This window comes from Lytechinus pictus, chromosome 5 (assembly GCF_037042905.1).
Source record: "Lytechinus pictus isolate F3 Inbred chromosome 5, Lp3.0, whole genome shotgun sequence".
Lineage (NCBI taxonomy): Eukaryota > Metazoa > Echinodermata > Echinoidea > Temnopleuroida > Toxopneustidae > Lytechinus > Lytechinus pictus.
This window is the reverse complement of record NC_087249.1, coordinates 43769055-43790958: the sequence shown is the minus strand read 5'-3', so window position 1 is coordinate 43790958 and position 21904 is coordinate 43769055. Positions and strand designations below refer to the sequence as shown.

The following is a 21904-nucleotide window of genomic DNA, read 5'->3' as shown; positions in this document are numbered from 1 at the left end:
TAATAAATCCGTGAATATTATGATTCACACAGTATAGACTTGAACGCCTGATAAAGCCAACAGTGGTTGGTGAAATGTCGCAACTGCAGAGAATTGTGAGTTTCAACTTTACAATTTTCACAAATTTCCAGTAAAAGATTTAAAACTGATTGATACTCCTATAATAGTTTGTGTTATTTTCTCTTTTTTTTATATTAAAATCAACATTTTTGGGGATGGACTCTCCCCTAATACCACATAGATGCTCAAGGGAAGTAAATTTTATTCTTAATACCAGCAAAAACTTTGAAATTGAAAACCTGTAGTGTTTCATATAATTATCATTAAAAGCGGATACTGAAAAATCTAGTGCTCATAAAGTAGATGTAGAACACTTGAGTTGTTGTTTACAAATGAGGTGTTTGTGATGAATACTGGGCGATTAAGGGTGCATGCATAAATATTTGCAATGGTGCAAAAAGCACAAGGCTTGCAAAGAGTTTTTGCACAACATTAAAGGGGAATCCAGCCTTGGCCATTAAATGTTGTGTTGGGAAAGAGAAAAATAGATTAAACAGAATGGTGAAAGTTTGAAAGAAATCGGACAAGCTATAAGAAAGTTATAGCTGCTTTAAAATCGAGATCACTAATACTATGTAGATTTCAAATTGGCAACTAGGTAAGTAAATTATGACAAGGGGCAAGGACAACTTTTCCATAGGCCATGTACTTTATTATCAGGGATTTGTGGTTTTCTCCTAAGTACCAATTCCCCTGGGGCAGTAATCTAAATATAACCCAGGTAGTATATTGTTTTATGTCCTCATGAAAGAAAAATATCATTTGAAATAAAACTTTTAGGAAAAATGACATTTTAGCCATAATATGTATTGGAGTACATGGAAGAGTAGTCCTTGCCTTACATCACTATGACATCCCATATGCGGCCAATTTCCATAGGCCATGTACTTTATTATCAGGGATTTGTGGTTTTCTCCTAAGTACCAATTCCCCTGGGGCAGTAATCTAAATATAACCCAGGTAGTATATTGTTTTATGTCCTCATGAAAGAAAAATATCATTTGAAATAAAACTTTTAGGAAAAATGACATTTTAGCCATAATATGTATTGGAGTACATGGAAGAGTAGTCCTTGCCTTACATCACTATGACATCCCATATGCGGCCAATTTGAAGTCTCCATGGGTATAGTGATTACCAATATTTACAACTTTTAAAAATTCATAACTTTCTTGTTGTTTGTCCAATATTGTTCAAACTTTCACCTATCAACTTGTCTGATTTTTCTTTTCCTTATAAAAACAAGTTTTTATTTCGGTTGGATTCCCCTTTAAAAATAACTTAAATGCCTGCGTACAATATACAAATAACTGTATATACACCATGAACTTACAGTGTAAACCTGGGCAGTATCTGTTTTATAAAATGGATCAACAATACAGAATAAATTGCACAATACTGCTTACCAACTCAAATGATTTTTTAAAATCAAATGGTCAATAATACTACATGTACATGCATGTAGGCAACAAATTTCATATTTTTATGCGCCGCTTTTTTAAACCCTAGAATCATGATTCGAAACACGTTTAGAAAGATGTTTCTGCAGAATCACGGTTGCATTTTATGGTCAATTTAAGTAAAAGTATATTAATGTGTTCAAATCACAAACATGTAATGCAGAAAAGGGGGCATTTGGAAAGACATTCTGCAGAATGATGTTAAAAAAAGGTCAATTATTAGTGATTTGAATCATGATTCTTTGGCGTCATTGTGTTGACCTTCTTCCATATTCATGCCATACTGCACACCGTATTCTTTGCTTTCGCTTCACAAAGTGGCCATACACATGTATTGAAAATGGAAGTTGTACATATATTTTTTGCAATTAAACCCGCATTGAAGTTCACCTGGTCAAACTGGGCACTGTGACAGGCACTGGCTACAATGTAGGCTTGAAGTGGGAGTGAAACGGCACTGGAGAGAGGTTTGACTAACACTGTAAATCGTGATTTTGCAGTTACTATGATATATGTTTGTATTTTTAATCATGATTCATTTTTGTGATTCTAGCTTGAGGCCGCATTTACGCAGCCTATGACTCCGTTCTCACCTTCATGTACTTTCTTGAACGGCTTTTCTTTAATTTTCACTTTGGAAAACCAGTTCAGAAGATCGCTTCGCTACCATTCTCATCACAATCTCCTGAACTAGTTTGAGGATTGTTTTATGAAGAACGGTAATCTACGCTTATTTTTTTAACGAGGCAAAGTGATCTTGAAAACCACACATCACATGGTGGATTTCCAAACTGGTTTGGAAAAACAGTTATTAAAACTAAAAGATCGCTTCCATGACCACTTTGAGCCTTCCCACTACACATTAAACTGGTTTAAGAAAGTAGATGAGAATAGGGTCTTACATGTGCATGTGTATGAACAAGTACATGTACATACATAATGTGTACAGTACAGTATAATATGGTGAAACCCAACAAATTATCTCCCAACACTGGGTTTGTGCTCTTTTATAATCGCTAGCTGAACCAAAATACATGAAATATTGATACAGTAGTTTGGTTTGGGAGTTGCACTGCAATAGTTGCTCTCCAACTTTGTTTTCCCATATAGATCTATAAAGAAAAGCTATAGTAGAGTGAATAACCAGTCATAATGTGACAAGAGCATATACTGGTCTGTGAAACACATTTTGCAGATGACCTTTGATCACTGTTTGTCGGAGGTTATGTGTTCAGAGTCAAGGCTGACTGACAGACAATATAATCCTGATATCTCGGGAAACTGCAGTTGCAGCACGAGTCTTTAAAGGCAGTTAAAAATAAACTCACTGTCCCAGCAACTGTTTTAATCAAATTTGAAATAAAATCTTTTCTGATTCTAAAAACCTGCAATTCCATTTCAACCTTGATCTAAAATGGAAATTTTCTGTTTGCCACAGAAAACGTACATGTACACAGCAAAAGACACTTTCTATTTTGCAAAGGGAAATTCAATGAATTTTCACTTGAAAAATAAAGAAGAAATTCAGATGTTGCATTTTGAATTTAAAGATAAATAAAAGTTATGGTAACGATCTCAAAATAAGTTCGAATAGAATCCAATGAAATTACCACCAAAGTGTTTGTATGTACGTATAAAAATTTGTGCCAAATAGCTCTGGAAGGAAATGCGTAATTGCTGAGAAATGAGCAAAATAAGCACAGAATTCCATCAAATGTCAGGTATTTTTAGAATCAATATCAATTATACACTATCCCACTACTCCCACATATGCTTTTCGGTAAATATTAGTAATCATCAGAATTATTGATTTTGAGCTAAGATTTCATGAATTTACAAAGATAGGTTTACATTGTACCATATCTAGATGTACACATAATATTTTTACAAATAGACTTGATTTAAAAGACTTTCTCATGGAATAATTTCTTGCTACAACTACTGTTTTTTACCTTTAATGGTAAATTGAAAGCTGCTGTTCCATATACCCCTTTCATAAACCCAATAAAACATATCCTCCAATTAGCCGCCTAAGAGTAATGCGGATAATTCAATAAAAATTGCGTTCACAAACTCCATAAATTATTTTTACGAGCGCCCGTCCTGAAAAAGGCGGATAATCGTCATGACAACTGGACACGCCCCCTCCAATGCGGTTGTGTTGGAAAAGGGTGACCTTGTGACGCACCATGGCAATTATCCGCATTATTTGGAAATACGTTCATAAACTCAAAATCTTGTCCCGATGCCGCTATTATGCGGATAATAGTAGCATCAGAATAATGCGGATAACTCTTGTCCTCCTCTGATTTTACGACCAAATTATGCTGCTATTAGCCGCATAATTGTGTTTTATTGGGTTTATGAAAGGGGTATAATTGGGCTATTGAGTCTAGGGAAAAAATTCATACATATCAAGATCCATATCAGCATTTGAAAAGAAACGCTGGTTGTGGAAACGATCTTAAAATGAGAAAATGAGTTTGAACAGAATACAATAAAATTACTAACCAAGTGTAGGTACTGTATGTATGTGCCAAATGGCTCTGGAAGAAAATATGTAATTGCAGTTTGCTGAGAAGTGAGCAAAATGAACACGGGATTCTGTTATTAAATGTTAGGTACATGTATTTTTTCCAAGCAATGTTAATCCACTGTCCCACATACATGTACATGTTTTCTGTGTTAGTGATTAGAAGTGTTGTCAGTTTTACGCTACAATTTCATGATTTCACAAAAATACAATAGAATATATAGAAATAGTTTTTGTGCTGTATAAATGCATATTATTATTATTATTGTAAAACAAAAACAAAAAACCCCTCATAAGATTGTGCAAGAAACATACAAAACTCTATAAAATTAAAGTTAATTAATTATCAAAGAATTAATTAATTCTAAGAGCTCTTACCCAGCACAGCTGGAGTGCTACACAAATTCATACTATTATGGTCACAATATACTGCAAATATTTCCTGGTGTAAATGACTGCACTGAAGATCATCAATGCATGTTTGAGGCAAACTACACCCATTCAGAAGGAAGGGAAGTGATCACTTACCTCCAGTGTTGCCCTGGGAAAGCTGGAAGGCAGGCTGGAGTCCCACAGGGTTCTTCTTTAGGTGCGGCATGTATTCAAGTACGGACGGGAGATGGAGGAAGTTAGAAGTATTGAGGTTTAAGATGTTGAGCTGAGACAGCAAAGGGTGCAGATTCTCATCTGATGGGGAAAAAATAAATTTTTATCATAATATACACGTATCATAAAACCATCAAATCTGGTCACATCGCTGTGGAAGGCTGCAGAAAAACAAGTGGATTTCAAGTGGTTTTTTTTTAGCTCTTGATGAGTCATTGCTGTAATTGCCAGCTGATTCAGATGAACATACTCCTCAAGGGCATCCTGACAGGACTTACAGTGACCCGGCGCTACTCTGACTGATGTTGAGGTGAAGTTGAGGTTATTCCAGTCAGTATTTTTTTTTTACTGAACAGTGTTGGTATTAAATAATGTATTGTTCCTCACTACTAGAGGCATCTCATACAGAAAATTTCATTTTACTATAACCCTAAGAAATCAGTCATGAGACAATCACATCTTTTTTAAAAGTTGCTCTCAATTTCTCTTGGTGTACTGTACTGCTCACAATGTTATACTTTACATCAGCCATTCTCAATTAATTTTGTTGAAGTTCCAAATTTCTTGTTGAGAATCTGGACTGCTGCACTATCCAACACACGAACGAGCGAAATATTGTGGTGTGGGGGGGTGCAGAACCCCCTGAACAGCTTGAGTAGGAAGCCTTTTAAATGGCCGAGGGGGTTCTAAATCAACAGAAGATATAAAAATACCAACATACTAGTTACTACACAATTTATTCTTAACAAGTGGAATGCCTCTGGCCGTCTCACCTGCATCACGCGATTCAATATAGCAGCAGTGCTGATTTTGAAAACTACTATAACTCGCACAAGATGTTCAGTGATACTTGGTTACTCTTATTTCCACGTTTTATGAACTAGACCAATACACTTATAGAGATATGATGGCAATTCAACAAATACCCCCAACGTGGCCAAAGTTCTTTGACCTTACATGACCTTTGACCTTGATCATGTGACCTGAAACTCGCACAGGATGTTCAGTGATACTTGGATTACTATTATGTCCAAGTTTTATGAACTAGACCAACACACTTTCAAATTTATGGCTGTAATTCAACAAATACCCCAATTTGGCCAAAGTTCATTGACCCTAAATGACCTTTGACCTTGATCATGTGACCTGAAACTTGCACAGGATGTTCAGTAATACTTGATTACTATTATGTCCAAGTTTCATGAATCAGATCCATAAACTTTCAAAGTTATGATGGTAATTCAACAGATACCCCCAATTCGGCCAAAGTTCATTGACCCTAAATGACCTTTGACCTTGGTCATGTGATGTGAAACTCAAGCAGGATGTTCAGTGATACTTGATTAACCTTATGTATAAGTTTCATGAACTAGGTCCATATATTTTCTAAGTTATGATGACATTTCAAAAACTTAACCTTAGGTTAAGATTTTGATGTTGATTCCCCCAACATGGTCTAAGTTCATTGACCCTAAATGACCTTTGACCTTGGTCATGTGACATGAAACTCAGGCAGGATGTTCAGTAATACTTGATTAACCTTATGGCCAAGTTTCATGAACTAGGTCCATATACTTTCTAAGTTATGCTGTCATTTCAAAAACTTAACCTCAGGTTAAGATTTGGTGTTGACGCCGCCGCCGCCGTCGGAAAAGCGGCGCCTATAGTCTCACTCTGCTATGCAGGTGAGACAAAAATGATAAGTGACTTGCTCAAATTAATGCTTATTATTATGTATCTGTATTAAATTTTGTTTTTGATGAGGTCAATGTTTGAAAAGCAAACCGGGTATGGTGATCAGTGGTAGAGCGCCAGTCTCATGAACGAGAGGCCGTGGGTTCGATCCCCAACAGAGTCATACAAAAAAAATATAGGAATGGAACCTTCTGCCTTCTTGCTTGGCGCTCAGCATTTAGATTGGAGAAGGGTAGTAAAAACATGCATGGAAATGCAGGGCCCGCTGCAGTTCCCTAACCGAAATGGCTACCCTGAGCAAATAAAACGTAATTATGATTGTTATTATTATTAAAAGCACTGTTCACAGATCTATGTTCACATATACTGTACATAGTCTTTGTACCAATCGTAAATGAATACATCAAGAATAGAATAAATAAGAAGAACACCATGGATCCTCCATAATAGGGTTATCGAATGCTAGATTACATAAAATCAGAGGAAATCAATAAGCATTTAGATTTAAAAAAGAGCTGAGTTTTTATTTTCCCTTTGTAATAAAATGATCAAACTTCATTTCCAGATTAATAGTAGATCAAACTTTTATTTTCTCATGTTTTTTTCTTTTTCTATACTGGCTCCCACGCGCCACTCCGCAAGGCTCGGTGCGCCACCATTTGGGGAATCCCTGCCCTGCTCTACATTCTCTAAAAGTGAGTTTCATGATTTGTACACTCGTAAAGAGGCCAAAACTACAATATAGTACTTTGCAGAAATGTTGATACATTAAATATATTCTTTATCAAAGGCAAATATGCAGAGAACAACCTATTTAAACCAGAAGAGAAAAATTACAAACTTATTCTTATATGTATATGTACATGTATGTTTAAAGAATTTATGAGTAATAATCCCTTGTGCATAGCAAACAGTAGACAACAGTGGTTGAAAATACTATAGTAAATGAGCACATAACTTGTTCATTCTCTGGTTTTTTCCATACCTGTAGGTGTTTTCCAGGAAAATCAGAAAAATATGAGTCTGAGTCATGTTGAAGATTAAATAATAAGAGGTCAAAAAACTTGATTAATAATAATAGTTAAATACACTGGTGTTGTTTTTTTAATTTGCTATGGAAGGAAAAAAATCTTTACCTTTTTGAGATGAGCCATTTTTGGAGTCCTCAGCAAACCTTCTCAACTGTTGTTGAAGATGGTGTAATTCAACGGCTCTTGCTTGGTTCTGTCTCTCTGTACTCTGAAGTCTGTTCCGCAGTTCTTCAAGGCGACCCTCATAGGACGGCAAACTACCATCCATTTCACCTGGAGAAAAAAAAAGGTAAATAACGATAACATTGAGTGAAAGGAGAAAAATAAGAAAAACTGGATGGTATTTTAAAACCTGTCTGAAGCTTTGGTAAAGGACCTGTAAATGTGAAGAATTAGTCAAGTATCATCTAATTAATGTTAGAGCGTAGTAGTCATAGAATGCCCATTAGAATTTAAATATGGCATTTTTCAGGCCGTAAAGATTTCAATCGAGTGCCCTCTCTCTCTGTAATGTTTGCATTTTTATTTGAAATTATCAATTTGAGCGCTTGCTTTTCTGTACATAGTGATTGTATATTAGAAAGGTACTGACACTGATTATATCCTGAAATTTTCAGCCCATTCCATGCTTGAAGCGTTAAATAATTAATAAGACAAAAATAAGCAGATGTTCTATTTTGATTGGGAACTGTATTGATGACGTACAATCAGTAAATTCGTCCAATTAGACATACTTTTTACTTGATATCATTCACATCAAAACCGTTTTGGGGCAGATGCATTAATACAATCTAGTAATAAAATGGAATTAGTGACATGCACTTTTAACGAATTATTAAACTAACAGGCTTGATTCAAGTCGTCGGCATTTAATAGGAAATTGTACAAAAACTCAACAGGTTACACCTCATTTTTTTTTTTTGAATGCTTACTATATTTTCATTCATAAATAAATTGGCTTGCGGCAGTGGCTGGATGATGTTACCTATGCCACTGTGTTATGGAGGTTGTACCACCAGTCTTTTTCATGCGACATGATTTTCGGGTACCCGGTACCCGCCCGGTTAAGTACGCCATCTTTTGACAAGATGATGAAAGGGCAAGAGGAAAAAAATGCTGAGCGCCTAGAATGCAACCAGCAATACAAGCTCCCAATGTAAAAAAAAAAAATAATAATATTAATAAATAATATCGCTCGCCCTCTCGCAGCTCAGCTCTACCTGATCATATGCGATAAATCCGGATACGCCATCGAACGCCACATGTGTGTTTCAAATCTTCTTCGGCATCAAGATAAAAATAATTACCATTTCTATACAAAGACAAACACCAGGGAAATTGTGGCTTCATATCGTTCAGTAAGTTTCATAGCAAACATTAAAGTTTATAACAGTTCATAATCAAGTGTCTAAATAATAAAAAATTCCATGGAAGTTTTGCGGGTGTTGTGCCTTGTACTTTCCTGTGCACGACGCCCGAATTGGAGCCTTGAGTGAGCCCTAATATACAGTGTGTATAAAAAAAAGTTTACACTTAAAAATAATCCTGTAATATATTTGTAATATCCTGATTTTTTTCCACATTTAAACAATAGTACAGATCTCTTGAAGCAAATGATGATATAACTGTTGAAAAATCTTTCGGCTTGAGTGAGCACCACTTACTTTTTGTAAAAAAATTTTAATTTGTGAAAAATGATTTGCGCGGAACTAGGAAGTAGTTACTGTATTAGCTGATCCAGGACAGGGCACAGTGGGCATGTGCCCCAGGGACTTGATTTTAAGGCGTGCGAGAGCGATCGCGCGCTACATGCGCGCCTTAATCCATTTTAGGTAGCGCGATTAATAGCGCGCCTCGCGATCGCTGAGCTGTGCGGAAATGCCTAAAGTCGCCCTCGAAATCATACTTTCGGGGGCAACATAAAATCTGAATGTCGCCCCCGAAATAATTGCCGAGTGAGAACAACTCAACGGCCCACTAGCGCCATATGCTCGAGCTCCGCTTACCATTTAAAAATCATCCAAAATCCACACTCAAAATCATGAATAAGCCTTGAAAATAGCAAGGAGCGCAGTTTCAAATTCCGAAGTTGCGTCTTTTTTTCTGTACCACGTATTTCTATACACATGGTACCAGGTATGGAAAAAAATCAACGCAACGGTCGGGAAACAGTTGCATGTATAGGGGTCCATTATGACTACCACCATGTGCAATTTCGAATGCACATGTTTCCCCTACAGATATCACAATTCTGTGATAAAATAATTCGAATTACACAGGAAATAAATCTCAGAATCTAGTAACCAAGCATTGGTGAGTTGTCATTCAGCTTTGCTTTTCAAAACGGCCTATTAACATCCAAAATAAGTTACCTTATTTATTAATTATAACTAAAAAATAATTTGTTTTCTTTTTCTAGGGGATGAGGTAAATATCAGACAATAAATCATCAAACAAAGCTCCATCTATTTTACAAGGCCAGTGGCAGGCTCACGCACACAAGCATTGGCGCTTGTAGCCAGTCGGAGCTCTGTCTCTCTGCCAGAGCTCTGGGGCCCGTTTCTCAACACATGGACAAGTTAGTCATATCTTTATCCACCAACCACGGAGTTAGTTCCAATCTTACTAAACCTGTTTATCGAAAGGCTTCCTAACTAGAATACCTTGATATCGATACTATCGGTAAAAAAAGCAGACGAGACGTAACCTTAGTCACAAAATAGCATAATTTTCAAAAAGAAAAATTATGACAAAATTGCAAATATTATGATGAATTGGGAAATAAATCTTTTCAAAAATAATAGCACATGTGAATTATGCATCATACATACCTAGACCATGAAGACTGGAGCATTCAATTGCAGAGAAAATTAAATTATGAATAATTCATTTCATGACCAAAAAATCACTTGTGGACATTGAGATGGGTACCCCCGGGAGACCCGATTTTTATAGTTTACAACAGTAAACCATAACGGTTTTCTTTGTAAAATGATGATAATTATACGGACTTTTACGATTCCAAACGTCATCAAAATATAGTTTAACAAAACATTTTTAATCATTGATACCGAAATATACGATATTGGACAAATTATATGCATAAATTAGAGATAGAATTATCCAACTTTTAATAGGGGTCTGAAAACAACAAATACGAGTTCAGTTATGGATGGCCTGACGTGGTAGAATCTTTATCGATTAAATCATTTTACTATTTCAAAATTAATGGTTTTGTGGCGTTTTACCAACAGTTTTTATAGTTTCTTTGTATTACAATTATCATTGAATGCATTATCCCACTTGTTTTGTGATGTAATTTCAACCTCTATGATTGATTACGTAAGATTATAATTTTAAAATTTCTAGGCACTTTTGCATGTCATAGTCTACCCACGTGATGCCACTACGTCATTTAAGAAAGAAGTTATGACAGGTTCGGAGGTGTCATAAATATTTAGTGAGGTTGTTGTACCCGATCTTGGTAAAGTGGGCTTCGTGAAACGGTTAGCGGACATGTAGCTCACTATCTCCGATTTAGTCAAGAAGTTAGACTTATGGCGGTGTTGAGAAACGGGCCCCTGGGGGACAATTCGCTCAGTAAAGGCCTCAATGATGGTGATTTTCTGTTTCAGACAGAGTTTACATTTCATGTATATTAATTATTCAAAACTGCAAATAAAGTTTGATGATTTCTTCATTGTCATGTATATTTAAGTTCTTAATGAATACATTCTCACCGAATTTAGACTCCCCCATAGAGAAATGCAATTTTCATGGAGATCTGCGTTTTCAAAGAACTTCAGGAAAAGTTAGGGTATGTGGGACTTTGTATGTACATGGCCGAGTATAGGGTACTGTACTGGAATAGATGGAGTAGAAATTAGATATTGAATTCATTTATATCCAAGTCCAACTCACAGCCACACACACACACACCCACACTGGCAGGCCACACACACCCACATCCAATATTCTAAGCATGAAAAAAAGTAACTTAAAAAATCATACAATATTAAACAAAAAGTAATAATTCATTAATAAGGGAACAGGTATTCCTCAAAATACAAAAAAGTAGCATTTTAAAAAAGCCCCCAAAATGCAAAAAGTACCCCTGAAAAAAAAAAATTGTCAGTGACTTAACTTTTAGCCAAAGTCAAAACCTCACTCAAACAGGTTTTATAACACACAATCTAATTACAATACATTGTAAAACAATCATATTTCAAGAATTACAATAACAAGTTCAATGAGGTACAGCATTGCATATTCGATTGTTTCCTTCCTTTGGTTGTTGATTGTAACTTAGTACATATATTTCCTCCATCCGTTTTGTTAACTGGACAAAAAGCTCCCCTTGTATGTTGAAGAAGAGCTTTTTGCAGTGCTCCTCTACCGTTCTCCTTAAGAGTTCTAGGAGAGCTTTTTATAGCTCCCCTCATAATTATAAAACTGAGTCCCTGATGTGCCCCCCCCCCCCTTTGAGAAGCAAAATGAAAATTTGTAATGTAAAAATGCCATTAAAACAGAGGTGTGCCCCCTCTTTTGAAATTGAATGAAATCGAAGACCTTTTTTTTTCGGGTACGCAATATCATTAATTTGTGGTTGACAATTTTTTTTTTCTTTTGGAAAATCCTGGATCCGCCCCTGTGACTGCAGATAAATAAGGTCAGTTCGAGTCCCAACTGAGGTAAGCAACACAACAGTAAAAAAATGATAGAAAAATCTGAAGTGAACGAACCGGAATGCAAGTCTCAACAATCTTTTATTTTTGGTGGAGGTGCATATGGAACTCTTTCTGAATCTTTAGAATATCAACCACAGATTAGTGAAAAATAATTTGTTAAAATATTAAAATTAGCATAGTTTTATCGTTTGTAAACAAGCTTTATGTCCCCCCCATCATTTATAATTTATAATAGAGGAGGCAGCGTAGCTCAGTCGGTTAGACTTAGAGCGCATGTTTCGGATAAGATCGTAGATCTCAACGTGAGGGGTTCTAGTCCCGCTCATGCCGAAATGCGTCTAACAAAAAATATGATGCTATAGCGTTGTGTGTAAGCGTGCCTCACCACTGTATTCAGTGCAGGTGTGAATGCAGTTGGAAAACACTCTGTCCATCGGAAAGGACGCAAATGTTGGTCCCGTGTATAGCCTAGGAGAGTCACAACCTATGGCTAAGCACGTTAAAACCAATACACTATTCGTCAAAGAGTAGGGTGTTCACCCGGTGTATTGCACCTGCCGGTCCCCGGTACTACAATACTGCAAGAATCTTCAGGATTGAAGGAGGCAGCAGTGGGTGATTTCAAGTACGGTGTTGAAATCTGGTGCTGGTGTTGTGACAACACCAACACCAGCCACAACACCGTACTTGAAATCAGGCTGGTGTTGGGATTGACCTCGGAAAATATGACGTATTTCCGGCAGTTCGTGTTGAATGCTGGTGTTGAATGTCGTCTGCTGAACCCCGCACTGCGGCTGGTGTTGACGATCTACGTGCAATTTCCCCATTCACCAACCCCAACCCCCAGGGATTGGGAAAATCATGATTTCAAGTTCGGTGTTGGGGTTGGCAATCTCAAGCTCGTGAACAGGAGGCGAACACGATGAAACATCCCCGTAAAATTAGCTTTTCCAGTTAAGATGAGTACAAATCATTTGACTCATTTTGAGCTGTATATATTTTGATGAAGAATAATGTTCACTCTTTCGAATTCTTGAATTAATTAAAACATTGGTATTCTGTACGATGAGAATTTAATGCATTTCTCTCCGATTTCATTTTCGTCGTCGAGACTTCTCGGACTTCTCGCGTGAAGTTGAGATGATTTAGCAGCGCAGCGCAGAGGCTAACCCAGGGAGCCCAGGGGCTTACCGTGTATTTGACCACACTCACGGGACTAGGGTGATTTATGGTCTAAATATTTCTCCAATTCCAAATGAATTGTGAAAACAAAAATTATGCACTTACCACGATTATATGGATGAAGGTCTAACGAGTGGCAGTTTCCTGACATCTGGGCACAGACTGGAACCTCAAAAAACGAAAAGTTCTCTCCTTCTACCCCCGTCTCGATCGGCCATTTTTGTTATGAATTGTAACAAAATGGCCGATCGAGACTGGGGTAGAAGATGTCAGGAAACTGCCACTCGTTAGACCTTCATCCATATAATCGTGGTAAGTGCATAATTTCTGTTTTCACAATTCATTTGGAGAAATATTTAGACCATAAATCACCCTAGTCCCGTGAGTATGGTAAAATACACGGTAAGCCCCTGGGCTCCCGCCCGCACAGAGGCGTGACGTCATGTGCTATCGATAATGCAATCGGTATCATTCCTCTGAACCCAGCTCGGTGTTGGAGCTGGAGCTCAGTTCAGCCATGGACCTATTACGAATGGACATTCAACGAATCCCCTCCTTTGACCCAAAGACCGTCGCCGCTAATCCTTTTATAAACAGAGCGCTGGCAGCTGACACCCATCAAGCCGGTCGTAAAACACGCTCTCACTGATGGACAGCGGAAATCAATTGTACGCTGCTCCTACCCATTGCGATGTTGTTCGTTCACTTTATCAAAAGCAACGCACAGCAGCGAACGTTAGCGCTATGAAAATGATAGCAGAAACTAGAAAACAGGTGTGCATAAACGTATTTTTTACGTACATCGCTAACAACCGGAAATGAAATGCATTGACATCACCTTGCAAATCCGTATATCTACAGCAAAAAAGCAGTTGAAATTTGACGAAAAAATCTGTGGAAAAACGTTAAAATTTCATCTTTTTCGGACAGTATTGATGTCGATAGTAGCGCTTACCTTCGGTCAGAAGTTGATTTTCATTTGGGCATAAAATTCCACAGGATTGATGAAATTTAACGGGATTTTTTTTGATGGACAGACGACAATCGCACATTATAGACAGCCTAAAATAATGTACTGAAAAACCGAATATGAATTGCACATTGCATTCTAGGTAATGTAGGGACTTTCCCTATTGGCAATCGGGGCTACAACATGACCGTCTTTGGTCGAAAGAGGGCCAGTGATCGATCGGTGACGATCATCGGCCGAAAGGAGCTTGTGTAAACAATCGCTCCGGGCGGTCGTCGTAAAAACCGCGTAAAGAGAAAGTTAAGGGTTAGACAGCAATTTTGACAGCTGGAAACAGGTGGTGGTCATAAAATGCTCTCGTTGAATGTCCATTCGTAATAGGTCCATGGTAAAGAGAAAGTTAAGCCAGGGTTAGACATGTTGTTAGACAGCAATTTTGACAGCTGGAAACAGGTGGTGGTCATAAAATGCTCTCGTTGAATGTCCATTCGTAATAGGTCCATGGTTCAGCGGCCTTTTTACTCTCTCAACACCAACACCGAACACCGAACTTGAAATCACCCAGTCAGTGCATGTATTGTAGCTTGAAACCTTGAAACCAATAGCTACAGCCACAGCGAAGCGCTGCCATAACATCGCGGGGAACTCCCCGCACGTTCATATCCCACGAACCGGTGATAAGCATTGAACTTGCAGGTCTACTTCACTTACCGGTTCGAGACTGCAAAAACAAGAGCGAAAATGATCCAAAGACAGTCATCAATAGTAACAATTTTCCCCTAGATCGTAGGCCCATTTTCTGTTTGTGTATAAAACGTGATATTCTCCAAACAATTTTAATATATTGCTCTCCAAATGATGTGATTCATGTGGCTTTTTTCCGTCCTGACTTAATGTACGTGTAGCTTCGATAAAAATTCGGTCGTAAAATATCCGTGCCGCATGCTGCCCTCTACGATACGTTTATTATACTCAGCCTAGCCGCGGATCTAAGATTTTTATTTTTCTAAAGGAGGCCGAGGTCCAAAAAAGGGGGGTGGGGGGGGGGGGTCATCACTCACAGATGAAGCGTTCGAGGTAATTACTTTCATTTGATGGCAATTTTACGTGGTGCACCCCCTCCTTTCAGTCCACCCCTCCCCTGGATCACTGGCGGATCCAGGGGGGGGGGGCAAAGCCGGCCCGTGCCCCCCCCCCCTTTGAGAGGCATAATTCCCAGGACCAAAATCCAACAACTGGAATCAATTGAAACCAGTTGCCAACTGGTTCCAGTTAAAACCAATTGGGCAACTGGAACCAGTTGGCAATTGGTTTCAATTGGTTCCAGTTGAAACCAATTTAAGCAACCAGTTGGCAACTGGTTTCAATTGGTTCCAGTTGAAACCAATTGGAGGCAACTGGATCCAGTTGAAACTAATTGGTTTCCAACTGGATCCAATTGGAAATTCCAGTTGGAATGACTTAATTAATGACAAATTAATTAGAATTTGCACTAACTATTGCTCATGCCAACAAAGAAGCAGTGCTATATGTTTATTAATACCAATGTAAAGGGCATTGATAAAATAGACTTTCTTCATGTATATATATTTATATGAAAGATCTTCAAATGTATGTATTTGTATTTGATGTAATTTGGTAACAGTTAGTGGTGTACTTATTATCTTATAATCTGTTTTAATTATAATCTATAACATTTATGAACATGGTTTTCACTGCTAACCATTCTAAACACTTATCTGAAACAAGTATGGTACTTGAATTAGAAAAGAATTAAATAGATACATTTTAAATGATGATGAATCACATAAAACATTAATCTGTGCACACTGGCAGATAATATGCAAATTAACTGGTTTCAATTGGAACCAGTTGGGTAACTGGAAAATTTCCAATTGGAAACTAATTGGAAGTCATTTCCAGTTACCCAACTGGATCCAGTTAGGATTTCCAGTTACCCAACAGGTTCCAATTAGAATTAATTTCCACTTAATCACCTTTCCAGTTAGAAGTCATCTCCAGTTACCCAATTGGTTCCAGTTAGGATTTCCAGTTACCCAACTGGTTCCAATTAGAAATCATTTCCAGTTGGAAGTCATTTCCAGTTACCCAACTGGTTTCAGTTAGGATTTCCAGTTACCCAACTGGTTCCAGTTAGAAATCATTTCCAGTTAGAAGTCATTTCCAGTTACCCAACTGGTTCCAGTTAGGATTTCCAGTTACCCAACTGGTTCCAGTTAGAAATCATTTCCAGTTGGAAGTCATTTCCAGTTACCCAACTGGTTCCAGTTAGGATTTCCAGTTACCCAACTGGTTCCAGTTAGAAATCATTTCCAGTTAGAAGTCATTTCCAGTTACCCAACTGGTTACAGTTAGGATTTCCAGTTACCCAACTGGTTCCAGTTAGGATTTCCAGTTACCCAACTGGTTCCAGTTAGAAATCATTTCCAGTTGGAAGTCATTTCCAGTTACCCAACTGGTTCCAGTTAGGATTTCCAGTTGCCCAACTGGTTTCAATTGGTTTCAACTGGAAATTGTTATATTCCAGTTAAAACCAATTGAAACCAGTTGAAACCAATTGAAACCAATTGAAACCAATTGAAACCAGTTGGAAATCCAACTGGTTTCAATTGGATTTTGGTCCTGGGTTAAAATTTGTAATGTAAAAATGCCGTTATGACAGAAGTGTGCCCTCCCCCTTTTTAAAGTGAAGACCTTTTTGTGGACGAAATCCCCTTAATTTTTGGTTGAAACCCTTTTTTTTTTTTTTTGCTTGTCAAATTTTTCCTCGGGAAAATGTGCCCCCCCCCCCTTTCCAAAAATCCTGGATCCGCCCCTGCCTGGATTCGCACCTGGGGCCGATTGTACGAAAGGGTTTTTGCAAGGACCGTCTTTCGTGTCGCCCATTTTTTATGATTTAATTGAATTTAATTTATTTTCATACTTCACACGATAGCAAAATAATGACATAATACAAGAAATACATTTGATTACATACAAAATATAATGGCAGTAAATTAAGTGAAATATGAAGGAACCTGCATAAAAAGCAGAGCTTGTAATGTCTGCAGGTTACATTGAGTAATTATGAAATCAGTAATCAAGGAGATCGGACACTAAAAAAAATCAGACTACAAAGGGAAAGCCAAAGCCAAAGATTAGCGTATAAATCGCAGGGTAAAGAATGAGAGGGATAGTGGACAAAAGTGAAATAGAGGGGGGGGGGGGGGGGGGTGAGCGAAGAATGAAAAAAATCAAAACCATACCGCAGTATACCTTTAAAAGGTACAAAGCAAATATAATTTTTCATATATATTCAGCCAGTGCGTCTTAACGGGGTCCATAACTGGACAAAAGAAATGATTTCAGTTTACATTTAAAAATACTTAAGGATAAACAGCTAGTTATTTCGTTTGGAAGATGATTCCAAAACCTTGGTCCTTCAAATACAATTGTTCTTTGAGCAAATAGCGTACGAGTACGTGGCAGGTGAAATGAGTCCCTTTGGCGGGTAAGATAAGAATGGATGAGGTTGTTTCTTTGAAACAAGGAAGAGAAAATTTCCGGTAGATTATCTTTTGAGAGTTGAAACATGAATGTACCCAAATGAAATTCGTATAGATCATGAATTTTCAGGATTCTATTTTTTTATATATAAATAATGGATTTGTGTGTGCATAAAAGTCAGATTGGTTAATCAACCTAATACCAGTAGCCCGCTTTTGCAATTTAAATAACATTTCTAATAATGTCTTGTTTGTATTGACCCAAGCCAATATACCATAATTTAGTCGGGATGAAATGAGAGTCATATTTAAGTTTAATAGTATATAATCAGGAAATTTTTTTTTAGCTTGCTTAAGATACCGATACTTCTAGAAGTCAATTTACACAAGTAATTAATGTGACACTTCCAACACTGTCCAAGGCAAATATGATCGATATAGAGCCCAAGAAATTTGGTAGATTCAACCTGTAATAAATTTACATTATCAATGACTACTTCACCAGGTAAACTTTTAAGAGAATTACTAAAAAATCATAAAATTGGTTTTCTTAACATTAAGTGACAACTTGTTAGCTCTATAATCCAAGACTGAACTGATTGAAGTTCTGTATTTAAAAGATTAAGTAGTGTATGTGGGTCACGGTGATACAGAAAAAGATTAGAATCATCAGCAAACAAGCTCCCCTTGTGACTTTGAACGGCCATTCCCCCGCCCCCCCCCCCCATTCTATTCCAAAGTTTGCAAACTTGTTTAGTTTTGCAGTTGCAAATAAAATCGGAGAGAATCAGAGAGAATGAAAAAATTAAATACCAAAATATCCCTATTATTAGGTTATCTTCATTTATTGATTTTGTACGTCTTTTGAAAATGCAATTTATGCCTGAAAACATTTTTCTGAAAAATGAATAATTCAAGGACCTTGAAGGAAAAAGAGCATTGCCTGATATTCCGTGGCCGTCGATCCGTAATTGTGACGGCCATCCGTTGTCTTGTGACGAATGCTGTATATAAGACATCAAAAATGGACAACTCCTCAGCTGCATTGCATCATAATTTATTTATTTTTATTTTTTTCGACTACATAATACGTATCACAATTAGTCTATTTGTCGTCATGCAGAATAATATCGCCAATTGTATCAAAACCATTGGGGCCGATGTCATGAAATTCTTAGTCCCACGAAGGGGGACACGCTCCCGCCCCGAACCAGGGATCCCCACTAGTGATATAAACTCAACGGGTATAGTCAAATTAAAGAAATTAAAAATGAATGCGTGCCTGACCGGAAGTAAAATTATAAAAATAAACCAATAGTTTGGTATAATATATTCTATAGCCATAGAAAAGTTTGGATTAGTTTTGCCAGTTTTTTTTGTGTGTGGGGGGTAGGGGGGTCCGACAAGTTCATATTTATTATTTTTTCATGAAAACGGACAGAATTGCAATTATTGAAACCGAAATGCTTCGTTAATGTCAAATTTGATTTTAATGACATTTTCATAATTATTTTGCTTTTTTTTAATTCTCGTTTTATTCGAATCTACATTTGCTTCACGTTCCATCACATCAGTAAATATAATTTGGTTGTCACGTTGGCGATTAAAGAGACTATACATGGTTAAAAATGCACATCTATTCGAATAATAATTGTAATAAATACTTCCCAAATCACATCTCCCGCCCATTTAAATCTTAGCTCCAAAACTGAACTTGATCTTTAAACTAATTGATACATCTAATTTGTGTTTACCTGTTTGCTGAAGCTCAAAGCCTGAATGACGCTCGTGTGCCCATCTTCACGCTAATATCACGAGACCTTAAGCTACTTATTAAAATCCAACAAGACTAGCAGTCGAACTTAGCAATCTTGACGAAGACTTTGAAGCTGAAAAAAAAATCTTTCCGCTCTTATTACAAACAATTAGAATACCAAATATAAAGGAGTTAAGAGGGCCCTGGGAACGATTTTTTGACTGGGGGTGCTGACGTAAATTTGACAAGCAAAAAAATTATATAGATAGATAGATAGATAGAAAGGGTACATTGAAAAATGAAGGTCATTTTGCTCCTGAGAAATTTTACAAGCAAATAAAGTAAACAAAAAATAGATTTTCACTGCGCAAAACGCCGTGTCATAAAAACTGACATAATTTTTAATTCACATTGTGAAAATGGTTATACGTACGCCGTCATAATATATAGGTGGGCTCATGAAGTCATGTTCACACATTCCCTTTTCTGTTGCATGAAATTGAAATCATTTAATGTTTTTATATAACAATCACCAATAGGGAGGGGCGGAAAAATAACTTTATCTGCATTTCCCTCCGTAATCATGATAAAGGATAAGTATATCTTCCTAGATAAATTATGTGAGCACGAGCTGAAAAATGTTGATATTCCGATCTGAAAAGGGGAAAATTTAACAAAAAATAGATCACATCTTTTCAATGATGCGAGCTTGAAGTGGCTGCTATCTGGAATTATTTGATTTCTGATCTAGGACTATTCGTAGGAATTCATGAAAAAGATAATCTCATCAATTAATTGGCCTATAATGAGAGTGCGATCTTTTAATATGTATTCAGGCCTGAAAATGGGACATTAATTTTAAGCACCTTTTGTAATCGTAAACAGGATGCGCATGTTAATGAATATTTTTAAATATTAATGCGTGCGCGAAGCGCGAGCCGATTTTTTTTAATGAAAGGGGGATTTTAAGTACTTAATTAGAATGTATATAGAAGTTTACATAAAATGCGAGCATACAGAGCTATGAATTTTGACAATTACACCTGAAAAGGGATATTGTTCCATTGGTTGACAGAACCTAGCTTGGCCTAGTCGTGTAAGTAAAACATTCAACCCACTGCAAGAGAAAAGTTCCAAAAAATATAAACAAAGTGAAATATAATGATCTTCAAATATTTACAGACGATTCCGAAATAGTTGAGTCGGAAAAAGGTTTCCGGTGTATCAGTGCAGAAAAAATTTTAACCATTAAAAAATATATATTATCTAAAGTGTCTAGTGAATGAATTTATACGTTTTCATTGGCCATCTTTACATTTTTATGGAAAATATAACTGTTTACCCGAAAATACCGTGGATATTGTCAGTATACATTGTTCGGTATCGCTCTAAAATTAAACAAGTGTGCCTGTGAAAAGATCTCGTCACACGCATACCGAATAGCTTCTTTGACGTTACTTGCGGGGGGGGGGGGGTAGTCAAAATGTATTGCTGTACACATGCGTGACCAAATTATTTCCAAACACCCCTAAACGAGTTTTTTTCTCTGTGTGCAAAATAACTCCCTAAACAAGTTTTTCACGGGCTTCATTTACACATTTTGGCCGCTAAACAAGTTGTCGCCAGAATATGACTCCGGGGAAAAAGATTGGGGAAAAAACATACCCTAAATACGTTTGACCCTGCGATTGACCATTGGCCAGTCTTTCAAAACCACCCTTTTTCTTGAAAATCGGTTTTTTGATACCCTTAACGAATGCACGCGCAGCCCTCGTCCAAAACTGAAAAACACCCCTTTAAACGTTTTTTTTTGGTCCCGCATGTGTACAGCAATATATTTGCCCCCCCCCCCCTAGGTTACATATTGGAATATCATATATGCCTTGTTCTACCATGTCTTCTGCAATTACTTAATCGCAATTCTCAATCTCGGGAAAACTGAACAATTACAACTACCCTTTGCTTCGATTGTAAACTCAGACACCAATGATGTTATAATATTTAGCTATATATATGAACTTTTGAATTTTTTGTGCATTGTACTGTTAATATTTATAAAAAAGCGGATTTAACTGAATCGGTTTTCACACTGATCTAGGACTTTGTTTACAACCACTTTCCGTTCTTCAGATTTGGAGTGTTGTCAATTATGAGCATACGGCCACAACAAGAATTATTTTGTTTGTGTATTCTTTAAAAAAAGAGTTACAAGAGTTAACGTTAAAACTACACCGCCGGTGTTTAAAGAGACGATGGCCGCACCAAGCATTGTACCGTACAGCGTATCCCACAAAATGTTAATGGCACTTTAATTGAGTATAATGTAAAAATTACTAAATCTTATATTGTATATAATCTTTATAATCGCACATTAGCCTTTTTTCATACAACTGTCTTCATGGTCTTGAATTTCATGC

At 37.0% G+C, this 21904-nt stretch overlaps 1 protein-coding gene across 1 annotated transcript; it reads right to left on the bottom strand.

Annotated features, from left to right (window-relative positions):
• Positions 1-191: 191 nt before the first annotated feature.
• LOC129260191 (alpha-1,3-mannosyl-glycoprotein 4-beta-N-acetylglucosaminyltransferase B-like) lies at positions 192-15156 on the bottom strand. The gene is made up of 3 exons (XM_054898219.2): positions 14937-15156; positions 7491-7658; positions 192-4740 (listed from the first exon to the last, which is right to left on the bottom strand). The coding sequence occupies exons 1-3, from the start codon at positions 15019-15021 to the stop codon at positions 4574-4576; spliced, it is 420 nt and encodes a 139-aa protein (XP_054754194.1). The 5' UTR covers positions 15022-15156; the 3' UTR covers positions 192-4573.
• Positions 15157-21904: the final 6748 nt, after the last annotated feature.

What these genes read in the sequence shown, in the direction of transcription:
- LOC129260191 (XM_054898219.2), bottom strand. Translation starts at nt 15,021, where the DNA reads ATGGGCCTACGATCTAGGGGAAAATTGTTACTATTGATGACTGTCTTT. An exon ending in GTTTTTGCAGTCTCGAACCG is followed by an intron (nt 7,659 to 14,936) that starts GTAAGTGAAGTA and finishes TTTTTTCTCCAG; the next exon opens with GTGAAATGGATGGTAGTTTG. An exon ending in AAATGGCTCATCTCAAAAAG is followed by an intron (nt 4,741 to 7,490) that starts GTAAAGATTTTT and finishes TTTCCCCATCAG; the next exon opens with ATGAGAATCTGCACCCTTTG.